Raw genomic sequence first — 13,579 nt, 5'->3', positions numbered from 1 at the left:
GAGGCCTCTGACCCACGAGCAATCCTTGAAAACGTGGAGGATAGACTCTTCGCCCATACCACAGCGGGGACACACCACAGAACAAAGGATACCTCGTTCTCTCAGAACATGGTAACAGGGGATTATGTTGCGAAGAGTGCGCCATAAGAAGTGTTTGACCTTCGGCATGACTTTGGTACCCCATACAACTTTCCAATTATCCTGGCGCAGCGAAAGTGAAGAGCTGCTTCCTACAGGACCAGAAGAGCGGCGTAATTGTTGTTGGAGATGGTATCCAGTCCGCACTGTATAGCACCCATTTTTAGTAGAGGTCCATCGCAGCCTGTCCTCTGGGAGGCGATAGCTAATGGGCAGTTTGAGAATTGCCTCAGCTTCCGAAGGCAGAAAAGCCTCTTGAACAAGCCTCTGATTCCAACATTTATTCTCGTAGTCCAGCAGGCAGCTAACACGCGCTTCAGGGGGAAGGATTCGCTGGGTAATAGGCCTTTGGGGCTGGTGGCCTGAGATCCAGTTATCCGACCAGATTCTTACATTTTCTCCATTACCTATACGCCAACAAATACCAGCCTTCAACAGATCTTGCGATGCGCAAATGCTGCGCCAGACATAACTCGGTTGGTAGCCAAGCTTGGCTTCCAGGAATTCACACCGGGGAAAGTATTTAGCTTTTAGCACTTGACCACACAAGGATGATGGGTTTCGAATTAATCTCCATGCTTGTTTAGCAAGCAAAGCCAAATTGAAAGAATGGAAGTTTCTGAACCCCAACCCTCCCTCAGATTTCGGCGAACACATGCGATCCCAACTCATCCAATGAATCTTGTTAGAGTCCTCGTTATTACCCCACCAAAATTTGCTAATCATCCCATGTAACTTATCACAGAAAGTAGATGGGAGAAGGAAACAACTCATAACATAAGTTGGAATAGCTTGCGCAATCGCTTTAATTAATACCTCTTTGCCGGCACGAGATAAAACTTTCTCCTTCCACCCTTTAAGTTTCTTCCAGATTCTTTCTTTCAGATAGGCAAAAATGATTTTCTTTGATCGCCCTATCAAAGTGGGGAGGCCTAAATACTTAGAGAGGTGACCTACTTCTTGAACCGAGAACAACTCTTTGATTTGGCTCCGTTTACCATCGGCCACGGTGGAGCTGAAGGAAACCTCTGACTTGTTCAAGTTGATTTGCTGACCCGATTCAGCCTCATAAATTTTCAGAATCTCTATCACCTTAGCGCACTCCTCAGTAGTAGCTCTAGTGAATAAAATGCAGTCATCCGCAAAAAATAGGTGGGAGATAACTGGGCTCCTACGACTAACTTGAACCCCGTGAATACTCTTCTCCGTGACCGCTTTCCTGATGAGGGAAGAAAATCCTTCCGCGCATAGTAGGAAGAGGTAAGGTGAGATTGGGTCACCCTGGCGAATTCCCCTACTCGGCTTTATAAGACCCTTCACTTTGCCATTAATCAAGAAGGAAAAGGAGACCGATGAGACACACTCCATGACCAACCGGATGAAGTGAGGGGGGAAACTCATTTTCGCCAACACTTTGCGGAGGTAGTCCCACTCAACTCTGTCATATGCCTTGCTCATGTCGAGCTTCAAGGCTGCAACTCCTTTCCTGTTTTAATACGGTGCTTCATAGAATGGAAAACTTCAAAGGCAATGATGGCATTGTCAGAGATTAGCCTGTCTTGAACAAAAGCACTTTGAGTGACATGAATTAGAGAGGGAAGAACACCTTTCAGCCTGTTGGCAAGGATTTTGGAGATGATTTTGTACATAACGTTGCACAAGCTAATGGGTCGCAGGTCTTTCATTGTTTCCGGGGATGGGACTTTCGGGATTAAGGCCACTAGGGTATGATTCAGGTCGGCAGGCATCACCCCAGAGTTTAAGAATTCAAGAATCAATCTAGTAACATCTCTACCGATAATGTGCCAAAAAGATGTAAAAAATAAAACAGACATACCATCGGGACCTGGAGCCTTAGTCGGGTGCATTTGCTTCAACGCAGAGATGATTTCAGCCTCGTCAAACTGTCGGGACAGCCACTCAAGATGCTCTAAATTCAGGGTGCTATCAATGGCTTCAACCGCTTTGTTTCCGTTCGTGTTGTCACTAGTAAACAAATTCTGGTAGTAACTCACTTTGACATTTTCTAACTCTGCCTCTGAATTATGCCACTTCCCATCAGCGTCCTTCAGCTTGTGGATGGTGTTCCGCTTGCGACGACTTGACGCTTTTTGATGGAAAAATTTCGTGTTGCGGTCTCCGTGAGCAAGCCACTCTGCCCTCGACCGCTGCTTCCACATAATCTCTTCTCGCTTAAGAACCTCATCAATCTCTCTAGTGACAGCCCTTCTTTGTTGGCTAACCACAATAGAATTGCGAGCCCTCTGAAGGCGATCTAATTCTTTCATTAAGGAGCGCTTTTTCTTGTAAATATTTCCGAACACAGAGGTATTCCAATCCGCCAAACCAGACGCACAGTTTCTAATCTTAGCAACAGCTGATTCGTCACTTCCACTCCAGCAAGATGCCACAATATCTTTACACTGTTGGTGTCGAAGCCACATAGGTTCAAATCGAAACATCTTTCCATTGATAGCAACGTTCCTGTCATTTCCAGCCGAGGAGAGGAAGATAGGAGCATGGTCAGAAGCTATACGAACCAGGTTGCGACAGTTAGCATTTGGGAACAGTGTGCTCCAAGATATCGTGGCTAGAAATCTATCAAGTCTTTCTCGTATGTTCTCCCCCGCTTGCCTGCCATTATCCCAAGTAAAAGAGCTGCCTTCATACCCCAAGTCATTTAGAGCACAAATGTCAAGGATAGATCGGAATTTCTCCATCATCCCACTTGGTTTCGGCCTTCCTCCCATCTTCTCTTTGTCAAACAAAATTTCATTGAAATCACCAAAGACTAACCAAGGTAGTGAGGACATACCATTTAAACGCCCTAGCAACTCCCAAGTCTTGTAACGAGATGCTCCATCCGGCCAGCCATAGATTCCAGTCCCTCTCCACACCGTGTTGTCGAGGTTGGAGGAGACTTCAAAGTCAATATGATTGAGGGAGTAGCTCTGGACCGACAGATTCAGCTCCTTTCTCCAAAACAACAACAGGCCTCCGCCCCGACCACAAGCATCCACAACAAAACAGTAAAAGGACGGAAAAGAGAGTTTCAGTTTGTTGGCCTCAAAACTAGAGAGCCGAGATTCCATGAGAAAAAATATATCAGGGGATAGATCATTAACGTACTGTTTAAGCGCTCTAACCGTCCAAAGATTCCCCAATCCTTGGAGGTTCCAACTTAAGAGATTCATAATGGGCAGCGGGACTGCTCAGCAGTCTCCGCCAAAACAAGCTCATGAGTAGGACCAGCTAACTGAAGTTTGACCTTCTTCAAGCAAAGTTCCTCCATCACTACATCTTCTGGTTCATCAATCAACTGCAGTCCCAGTTTCCGTTTATCCCCTACCACCTTTTTCTCGGTCTTGCCAGAACTGTTACCCTTACTGTGACTTCCTCTTCTAGCAGCTGCCTTCACTGTTTTTAAGTTTGCTCTGCCTCGGTTCTTTTTACCCGTAGGGGCCGCTCCCCCGCCTCCAATGCCCTCTCTTGTGGACGTAACTACTTGAGGTAGCTTTGAACTAATTTCATTAGAGCCTGCAGACACCCCTGTACCAGAATTCTCCTCCTCTGCATCCCCTAACGCATTACCAGAGCTCCCCTCCACAGCAATAGATCTCCCATTCGCTGGCCCTAAATCCAGTTTAGCAATTGCTCCCATCACTACTCCTTCCTCATCCATATCTAAGGTTCTTCGTGTAGGGGGGCCTGTATCTCCAACCTCATTATCTGTTTCAGAAGTATATTTTTCCCTCTCCGAACTCGATCGGGACACAACTGCCCTCTTAAAGGGTGAAGCACGGAGGGCAGGACTATAAGGCCAATCCTTTGCTTCAATGTCTTCCGGCATTATCTCACAGTCATCATGGATGTGCCCGAGCATTCCACACCAGTAGCAATAGTTTGGTAGTTTTTCAAATCGAAAGAAAACCCAAACCTTTTCACCTCTGTTATTGCGGACCATAACCCCTCTCTTAAGCGGACGGGTAATGTCTACCATAATACGCACCCTAACATGCTTTCCCCATGATTCCAAGTCCTCCTCCCTAACCTCCATTACTGGCCCCACTCGCTCTCCAATGCGGAGGACACTATCTCGGTCCCTGCAGTTGAGCGGAATGTTGCAGAGCCTAACCCAAAAGGGTGAGTTGTTTAGTTTCATAGTGGAGGGCTGTTCATCTCCTTTGATCTCTGATAGCACAATTAGTTGGCGATCATAGTGCCATGGGGCCTCCCTAAGAACTTTATTTCTATCCCAGACATTCTTGAATTCGCAAATAAACATCCCTTTACCAATATCTGTAACATCAAAACTACCATTGACTCTCCAAGCTCCGGTCATGGCTTTGTGGAGAGCTTTTGCATTGAACGGTTTCCCCGAAAGAAGTCTTCCCACCACACATCTTTTGTATTTCGCAACTGAGTTGTCTGGTTGCTTTGGGGTCTCCAGTTCGACCACATCCTGTTCATCCTCTGTGAGCGAGAACTTCCGCCATAACACTTCCAAGTCCTGGTCCATGGGGCTGTCACCAGGGGAGGAGACCACGCCTGCTTCAAGAACACACAATCTTCAAACGAACCACACTCAGTAGAACAATCAGTAAAAATAACTCAGACCCAGGTCAAAGAAACCAGCAGAGATCTAATTTCTGGCGAGATTAAGGCAAAGGAGCCAAAGAATCCACGATAACGGGAAGGAAAAATGACCTAGAAAGGAACCCTAACTAGACATAGGAAAAGTCCACGATAAACGGGAAATTTTTTCATGTGTTCGGAGGTTATATCTATTTGTTTCGGTCTTTTATGGGATTCTTTTCACAAATTTGAATTAATATTTCTATCAACCCATCACTAGGTTATGCCTAAACTATGTCTAGATTTAGACATGCTTATTAGAATTGAGTTTTGATAAATTGTTAAGAGTAACTATTATTAATAAAAAAATTATATATAAGGAAAGGAAGAGCGTTTGTGTGAGAAATGAAATCGACGACCCTGACAGAATGCTGCTGAACGTTTATATTATTTGAGTTATAACTCGTTGATATTTGTTATTAACAAATTAGTGAGTAATAATAGTAATATATATAACAGTTTTGACCTATTTAAATTTAAAATTGATCAAAATTGATCATTTAAATAATGGCTTAATACATAGTTTGACCCTTGAACTTGTACTCTTTTACCCATCTAACCCCCAAACTTAACGTCTCACCTATTGAACCCCTGAACTTGATAAATAATCCGATTTGACCCCCGAACTTGATAAATACATAAACATTGAACCCCTCCGTACACAATTTCTTCTAGAATGTTTCAAGTGACAGGTGGACACGAAGGGTTCAATATTTACATATTTATCAAGTGCAGGGGTCAAATCGGATTATTTAACAAGTTCAGAGGTTCGATAGGTGAGACGTTAAGTTTAGAGGTTAGATGGGTAAAAGGGTACAAGTTCAGGGGTCAAATTATGTATTAAGCCTTTAAATAATCGTACTAATGAGATATAACTCAAACCGTGTGAGTGTCCGTCACTAATCTACTAAGTTTTGGGTTTCTATTACTCTCAGAGATGCTTTTTGTCCCTGATTATAAAAAGAATATTTAAATGATTGAGTTTTCATAATCATAAAGTTTGTAATCTAAGATAAAAATATGGCTGGAGGCATTAACTTTGCACAAACATCAACGGTACCCCACATAACAATTATACAAAAATCCGCACTTCACCAACACCACGAAATTTCGTGACAGAAAAAATCAATAAAAATGAGAATCAAACATCATCACTAAACAAGCGAGCTAACTCCTACCCGCCGGTCCGAAATTCCGGCAACCCTGGAATCCGTACTCGTACATGCACTTCCCGGTCTTCTGTACTACCACAACACACTGTACTCAACTCATCAGCCAACGGTTGCCGGCAAAGCGGACAAGTCGAGTGTGAATACAGCCATTTATCTATACATTTAACATGAAAACCATGCTTACATTTAGGCAACATCCTCACATTTTCACCTTCCGCAAATTCTCCAAGACAAATTGGACAATCTGTTACATTTAGTCCTGACAATTCATATTTCATCTCCGGAATCTGAGTCAGCGTCTTCTTCTTCAGGCCGGTGACTTGTTCTTGGTTTGAGTCTGCCGAATTGGAGGAGACTCTGTAGCCACATCGTAGAGCGAGTCGGACGAGGGAGTTTAGAGCTAAAGAGCAAATTAATGCACATAGTAATAATGCTATGACTAAAACCATATTGGTGTCGAAACTAGTTGCTTCGCTTGCGTAAGCATCAGTAGGACTAGGAGGTACTGCAACTGTCTTCTTCTCCAAGAACAACCGGTGGCCGCGATACGGCGAAGTCTCCATAGCCGGGACTGCCTAGCTTGCTTTCACTTGCTGTTGGTTCAATGAGAAAACTCTGGAATTGGATAGCTACTTACTAATATTGATGATTTGGGGACCTTTTAAGATGAATATATATGTCAAAACTATTTGGATTTAAATTTTTTTGTTTTAGTACAAAATAAATACTCAAAACCACACAAACACTCAAAAAGAGCTATTACATCTTTTTATTTTAAATTTTTCATTTTTCATTTTGAGATGTTCCATTTTAAAGTTATATTTTTTTCTTTATATTTCACATTAAATTTCTATTTCTAATCTTTTTTTCTAAAATTTAAATTAATTATATAGAAAGCTCTAGAAGTATTGCATATAATTTTTTTTGAATTTTACATTTAATTTTTTAAAATTAAATAATATTCTTATAAAAATAATGTTTTTCTGTTATTTATTTGATATTTTTCATTTTAGTACTTTTTGTTTCTATACAACATAGGTAAGCAAGCAACAATATACTAATTTTCTTTTCTATGAATTTTACATTGAATAATTATTACCTATTTACATTAGAGTGGATATAATAAGTGACTTTATACTTTGAAACTTGAGGATAGGTATTTTATTTCTTAGGCCAAATGTCGTAAAAACGCCAAAATTTTCATAAAAGTCCTGACTTTTCAATTTTGTCGATTTTGGCCAAAAACTGATTATTTGGTTTCACAAAAGTCCTGACCTTTCAATTTTGTCGATTTTGGCCAAAAATGGATTATTTGGTTTTACAAAATTCCCAACCTTTCAATATATGTGCATGTCACGTAGGCGCCACGTAAGCAAATTGAAATCAAATTGAGAGTTGGCCACAATTGAAACCAAATGATTTGTTTTTGGCCAAAATCGACAAAATTGAAAGATCAAAACTTTTGTGAAACTTTTATAAAAGGTTTGGCTTTTTTACGACATTTGGCCTATTTTTTATGCAAACTTAAAAATTAAAATAGTCAAGATATTCTCCTTTAAACTTTTATGATTTGATTAACAAATTATATGATTAAATTAGACCTATTGGAACAAGCATCTAATTCTTATATTATTAATAAAGTATGATGATCTTGTTTATTTATTGAAATCGGATAAGAGGAATTGAAAAAGGGAAAAGGAAAGTGTAAAGAAATGATAGAAAGTTCGGAATTGGTAGTTATCCAAATCTATAGGTATTGCCAAAATCCGACAAATCGATCAAAATGGTCCTGCCTTTCCATTACACAAGCAAACGAAAGATAAAGAGACCGATAGTTTTGTATTTTGATAGCAAAAAGGGTAATTGAGTACTTTCAAATATCCGACTTAAAAATATCTTGTCAAGCTATTTTTTTTCTCTTTAATATTTTATCATAATTGATGGAATATTATAACAATTTCACGTCGCTAAAAAAAAGAGTTTAGACACTCATTTATAAAAAGCTGAATCACAAAAAAAAACCCCACCTTTTATTCCCTTTTCAAATGAAACCTGACGTTATAATTTTGTCAGTTGCACCCTAATTCACACGTTTGGTTTTCAATTCCACCCTCAAATACTGAATTGATCTCTTTTTCATTTGAAAAAAGTTAAAATAAGTCATCCATTTTTAACTTTTTATGTAAAAAAAAGTTCAAACGAGTACTTTATAAGGGTTTTTACGAAAAAAAACCGATGGAGAAGGGTTGGTGATTGAGGCGGAAGTGGAAGGAAGACGAATACGAAGGATATCTATGGACCCCATAAGTGGGACAAATATCGCAATATGGGAAGCATTACTGAAGTAGTGGAGGAAGCATGAGAAGGATGAGACTGAGACTGTCAGAAATCAAAGGAATAGGAGGAGCGAAACTACATTTGATTGGCACCGTCACCGCCCGGCTCCAACTAAAGAACATTAATGGAGTAGAGAAAGCGGTCACAAGCTCATTTCACGTGGTTGACAAAAAACTACCGTACAATGTGATACTCAGACGTCATTTCCTATACGAGTCAAGAGCAGTAGTTGACATAAGGAATCAAAGAATGATGTTCCCTACAGCGGAGCTATTAACAATAGAGGAGATACTCAACCTACCTTGTGAAGAGCCCGTTTCCAAACTAATGAGGGAAATGGAAATATGGAAAGTTAGCCCAGGAAAACTCGAAACTAATATTCCCAAAGAGTTAGGAAAATCCATTAAAAAAGTGCTCAACAAACACCAAGAAGCTTTTGTAGTCAAAGCATCAAAGATAAAGGGAGTTGACCCACGTGTCGCCTGCCACGAGTTGAATGTATACCCAGCGGCGAAAACAATCAAGCAAAAGAAAATAAAACATACTGAGGAGCGCTAGAAAGCTATTGCCGAAAGCTACAGGTCGTATGATTCATGAAGATGAAGATGAACCCTGGCAAATTAAAATTCTGAGTAAAAGTTGGAAAGTTCCTAGGATACCTGGTATTCCAAAGAGGAATAGAAGCAAACCCCAAAAGGATCAAAGCCATCTTAGAAATGACACCACCCCAAAACCAGCGAGAGGTCTAAATCCTAAACGAAAGGATAACATCACTGGGTCAATTCATTTCATCATCAGCCATGAGATGCCTACCATTTTAATAGATGTTGAAGACAAAAACGTTTAAATAGGGAAAAGAGTGCAAAAAATAGCTCGAAGATCTAAAATTATTCTTTCTTAAAACACCAGCAGACCATTGGAGAAAGAAGTCTTCTACTTGTATATCTCAGTATGCAAAGACACAGCAGCAACAGTACCAGTAAGGGAAGAAGAGGTCAGCAACTTCTAGTTTACTATGTTTGTCGCATATTGAAAGATGCGGAGAACATATATCCGGAGATCAAAAAGATGGCCCTAGTCTTAACATCAACGGCTAAAAAACTGAAACTATATCGTAAGGCATATTCGGTGGTAGTACGAACGAGTCAACCATTAAGGCAAGCGCTCCAATGACCGGAGTTGTCCGGAAGACTGGTGAAATGGTCCATACAATTAGGAGAACACGACATCCAGTACGAACCGAGACAGGCGAAGAAGGCATAAGCCCTGGTAGAATTCGTAGCGGAACTTACTAGTTATTCAAAGTGTTAGTTTTCTAGGTTCATAACGCAGCGGAATTTCAAAAAATTTATCTAAAACCCAAACCAAGATCCATGTAATTCGAATAAATAGATTAACTACAGAATTAATACTTACTTGTATGTCGAATTCAACAGCAATGTAGGAAGGAAGGAGGTGGTTCACTTTGTTGATACCTGGTCTCGGATCAGAAACGCCTCCAAAAGAATGTGTCCTCTACGAGTATCCACACGAAAAGACCTTAGCCAAAACTAGTGCTTGTGTGCTAGCACTATTGCTTCACAAGCAATTACGAATTTTAGTGATTTAGTGAATAATGAATTTCGTGATTCTCAAACCAATTGCTTAATGTGTATTTATAGTGATACAACAACACTAGGGTTTGAGACAAATTCGAATTTCAATCTCATTGCAAACTTACAAGTTTATGTTTATCAAAAACTCCTTTTTTGATAATCATCCATATATATTAATTACTATATTTATTATCTTTCCAAAAATAATAAATTAAGGAAAATAATTATCCTTAAATTTCGAATTAATATATATTTATTAATATATATATATATATATATAATAATTAATCACTTAATCACATTGGGCTTGTACAACCCATAACTGTTTTGTGCCTGTTCTTAGTGTGCGACCCTGTAGGTTCATATAACGTTGGCAGTAGGCCCGAAATCCCTATTTCAGCTCACAAGTCAGAAGTGGCCTCTATCAAGACATTTTGACTACCCAAGTTATACGAATATCGACAATCTGATTTAACCATTTACAATAATATTTTAATCCCTTTGTCTCTTGATATCCAGATTGAATATAAGGTATAGTCCTGTCATCCTTATAATATTCAATCATTAGTTTCTTGACTCTAAGTAGACTGAAAATGATAACTCTTTATTAATTCATTTAGCATGGCCATGCATTTCCTTCAGTCTATCTTCTTCAAGGGGCCCATAGATATCTTACTCAAATAAATGAGGGATAAATTCCTTCTCAGTCACTCACATTTCTCACATAGTTACTTTCATATCCAATGACAATCTATTCCATTATCCTGTTAAAGATAATGTAAGACTGTATCAAAATATGAAATAGCTATGTAGAAATCCATGATGATTTCAAGGTCAAAGGATTATACTAATAGAACTGTAATGAGAATTACTTATGACAGTGATCTATGTAGTATTCTCACAGTGGGTCATCCAGTGCCTTATTTCTCAAATAACACCTATGATTTGACTTAATATCTCATATACATGATTAGTAAAACATAATCATCAGTCAACATCATACTAGTCTCGATGTTCTATTAAGACTAAGGATAGATGGTATATAATTCTTTTATTAAACCTAAGGGTTCTACTATCAAGTCACATACTTGATGACCTTAGAAAGAATTAACCATTCAAATATTTTAATCATTAATATAAAATGATAAAAACTGCCAATCAATAAATAACAAAATGATAAAGTCAAAACATGGTCAAACATGATTAACCTAGTGCATATCACTAACACAAAGACAGAAGTAAACCTATATGCCCAATGGGAGCTATATATAGACAGAGTGAAGAATGAAAAAGGAGCAGGAGCAGGAGTAGGGATAGTCTTGAAAGGATCACATAAGATACAGATTGAGTATGCAATCAATTTAAATTTTATAGCAATGAACAATGTGGTAGAGTATGAAGCGCTCCTGATCGGATTGACATTGGCAATAAGTAAGAACGAAAGATCTGAAAATCTATTGTGATAATGAACTAGTGGTGCGACAAGTAGGAAGAACTTTCGCCACGAAGGAAGAAAACCTAGCCAAATACGACAAAAGGACAAGAGAATTGTTGAAAGAAATTGAGAACAGGAAAGGACGATGGAAAATCAACAAGATCACAAATTTGAGAAAAACGAGAAGTACCGGCACATGGAACTAAAAGAGGAAATAAGTATATCAACAATCGACACGCTAATGAACTACTACCTACAAGAAGTAAATCAATGGATGCAACCTATCATAAAGGGCCATTAACAATTACAAGAAAAGAGTCCATATAAGGATACTACTAGTCAACAATGGAAGTAGATGCGAAAGAAATAATAAAAAAGTATGATAAATGCAAAAAAACATGGCAATCGATGGCACATACCCTCCTAAAAAACAACGCCCATACACAGCGTTTGGCCCTTCCCAACATAGGGGATAGACATCCTTGGTCTATTTCCGATGTCCAAAAATCAAAACAAATTTATCTTTGTAGTAGTAGATCACTTTACAAAGTGGGCGAAAGTGGAGGCAGTCTCCACCATAATTGTAATAACCTTAATTTTCTGGCAAGTTTTGTCGGGGTTTTGTTTTAGTTTCTGGTCATCTACATGTCGATTGTTGTTCACATATTTAACTTTTGAGTTGACTTGTTAATTGAGTATTCTATGGAATAAGTGTTCATGTATGGGTTCATGTTTAGGTTGCATTAGTTTTCAATTGATTGCATTTTTCAAGCTTCCTTCAATATTTAAAAGTTGTTTTATACTATCAGACGATCGTCTATGATTTTTGGACGATCGTCTATGACAATTTGTTTAAACTTCAAAAACTCGTTTTAAAATCTATTTTTGCTCGAAATTCACAACTCAAACACCATTCTTCTTCTCTCAAACCTGATTACACCTAACCTAAACTAAACCTAAGTGGTTGTAAGATCAAAGTTCATGTTTGATTACCCTTTTCATGTATTAAAGGGATTTTGGTACATGCATTTGAATATTGAAGTTTTGAAGCTTGATCATTCAAAGTAGATCTTGATTTTTGGTTTTCAAGTTTGATCCTCTGTAATTTGTCTAAATGAAATTAGTGTTGTGCCATCTACTTCATTATTGAGAGTTTCATGTGGTTTTGAAGTTTTGAATACTTGATCTTTGGTTGGTTTGTTAGTCAAATTTATAGTGTTCATGCTACATGACTCTTATCTTGATCATCTCTTATTTTTCGAAAGTTATTTATTACATGTAAGATGTCAATTATGAATTAGGGTGGTTGAGATTAACATGCATGCTAGTTAAACCTGATTTTGGATTGATTTAAGTTGTTTCACATGCTATTATTATTATTATTATTTAAAGAGTATTAAGGTATTACCATGATTCAAATTGAGTTATATGGTATTAATCATGACATGTAACGTGTTTGGAGTATGTTTTATAATCTGGAAATGTTATGCCTTTGAGTTTAGAGTATATGATTGGTATGATTGTATGGTTGATCTAGCATACCTAATGATTTAGGGGCTAAATTGTCATTTTGGCAATGTTTATGGACCTAAATAAAATTTTACCAAAATTTGTAAATGTTAGTTGAAAAACCTAGGAGGGGGGTGAATTAGAATTAATGGCTAATTAAAAATAAGTTTAAGAAAAGATTAGGGAAGGTAAAGGTTTAGGAGAAAAACACAAAGCAATTTTAGAGTGGTTCGGATAAAAACACTATTCTACATCTACTACTCAATCAATGATTGAGATTTCCACTAAATAAAACTGATTACAAGTTACAAAATGGTGCTTTAAAACTTAACGCCCAACTTGGAGTTTTTCCAAAGCTAAACCCGTAAACTACAAGAACTTGATTTTTACAAGACTAAATCAAATAACCCACAAAAAAAAAGCAATCAATGATTAACACAATTGATGCACAATAAAAGAGGAATTGACAAAAAAAAATGTTTGTAGAGAGATTTTGTTTTTTGCTATATTTGTTCAATCTTTCCCAAAAGAGATAGAACTCATATATAAAGTCTTCTTGCTGAGGTGGATAAGTTCCATTGGTCCAATGATGAATATTCCCGTTATTTTAACTTCAAGAAACTCAAAATCCATTCTGCAAAACGCGACAGATGATCGTCTAATGCAGGCAACCATCGTCCATTTCCAACGGCTATAATATCATACAAAATCTTCAAGGTAGACGATCGTCAACTGGCTCGTCTGTATGCTCATCTACC

The 13,579-nt window shown here is 38.2% G+C and overlaps 2 protein-coding genes across 2 annotated transcripts; both read right to left on the bottom strand.

Moving 5' to 3' along the window:
- Positions 1-3,328: 3,328 nt before the first annotated feature.
- On the bottom strand, positions 3,329-4,657 carry LOC126668590 (uncharacterized). The gene has a single exon (XM_050361778.1). It carries the CDS (start codon positions 4,655-4,657, stop codon positions 3,329-3,331), a length of 1,329 nt encoding a protein of 442 aa, XP_050217735.1.
- Positions 4,658-5,811: 1,154 nt separating this feature from the next.
- On the bottom strand, positions 5,812-6,604 carry LOC126669494 (RING-H2 finger protein ATL74-like). The gene has a single exon (XM_050362978.2). It carries the CDS (start codon positions 6,506-6,508, stop codon positions 5,948-5,950), a length of 561 nt encoding a protein of 186 aa, XP_050218935.1. The 5' UTR covers positions 6,509-6,604; the 3' UTR covers positions 5,812-5,947.
- Between the last annotated feature and the right edge of the window lie 6,975 nt (positions 6,605-13,579).

Source organism: Mercurialis annua, linkage group LG2 (assembly GCF_937616625.2).
Source record: "Mercurialis annua linkage group LG2, ddMerAnnu1.2, whole genome shotgun sequence".
Lineage (NCBI taxonomy): Eukaryota > Viridiplantae > Streptophyta > Magnoliopsida > Malpighiales > Euphorbiaceae > Mercurialis > Mercurialis annua.
This window is presented reverse-complemented; position numbering and strand designations above follow the sequence as displayed.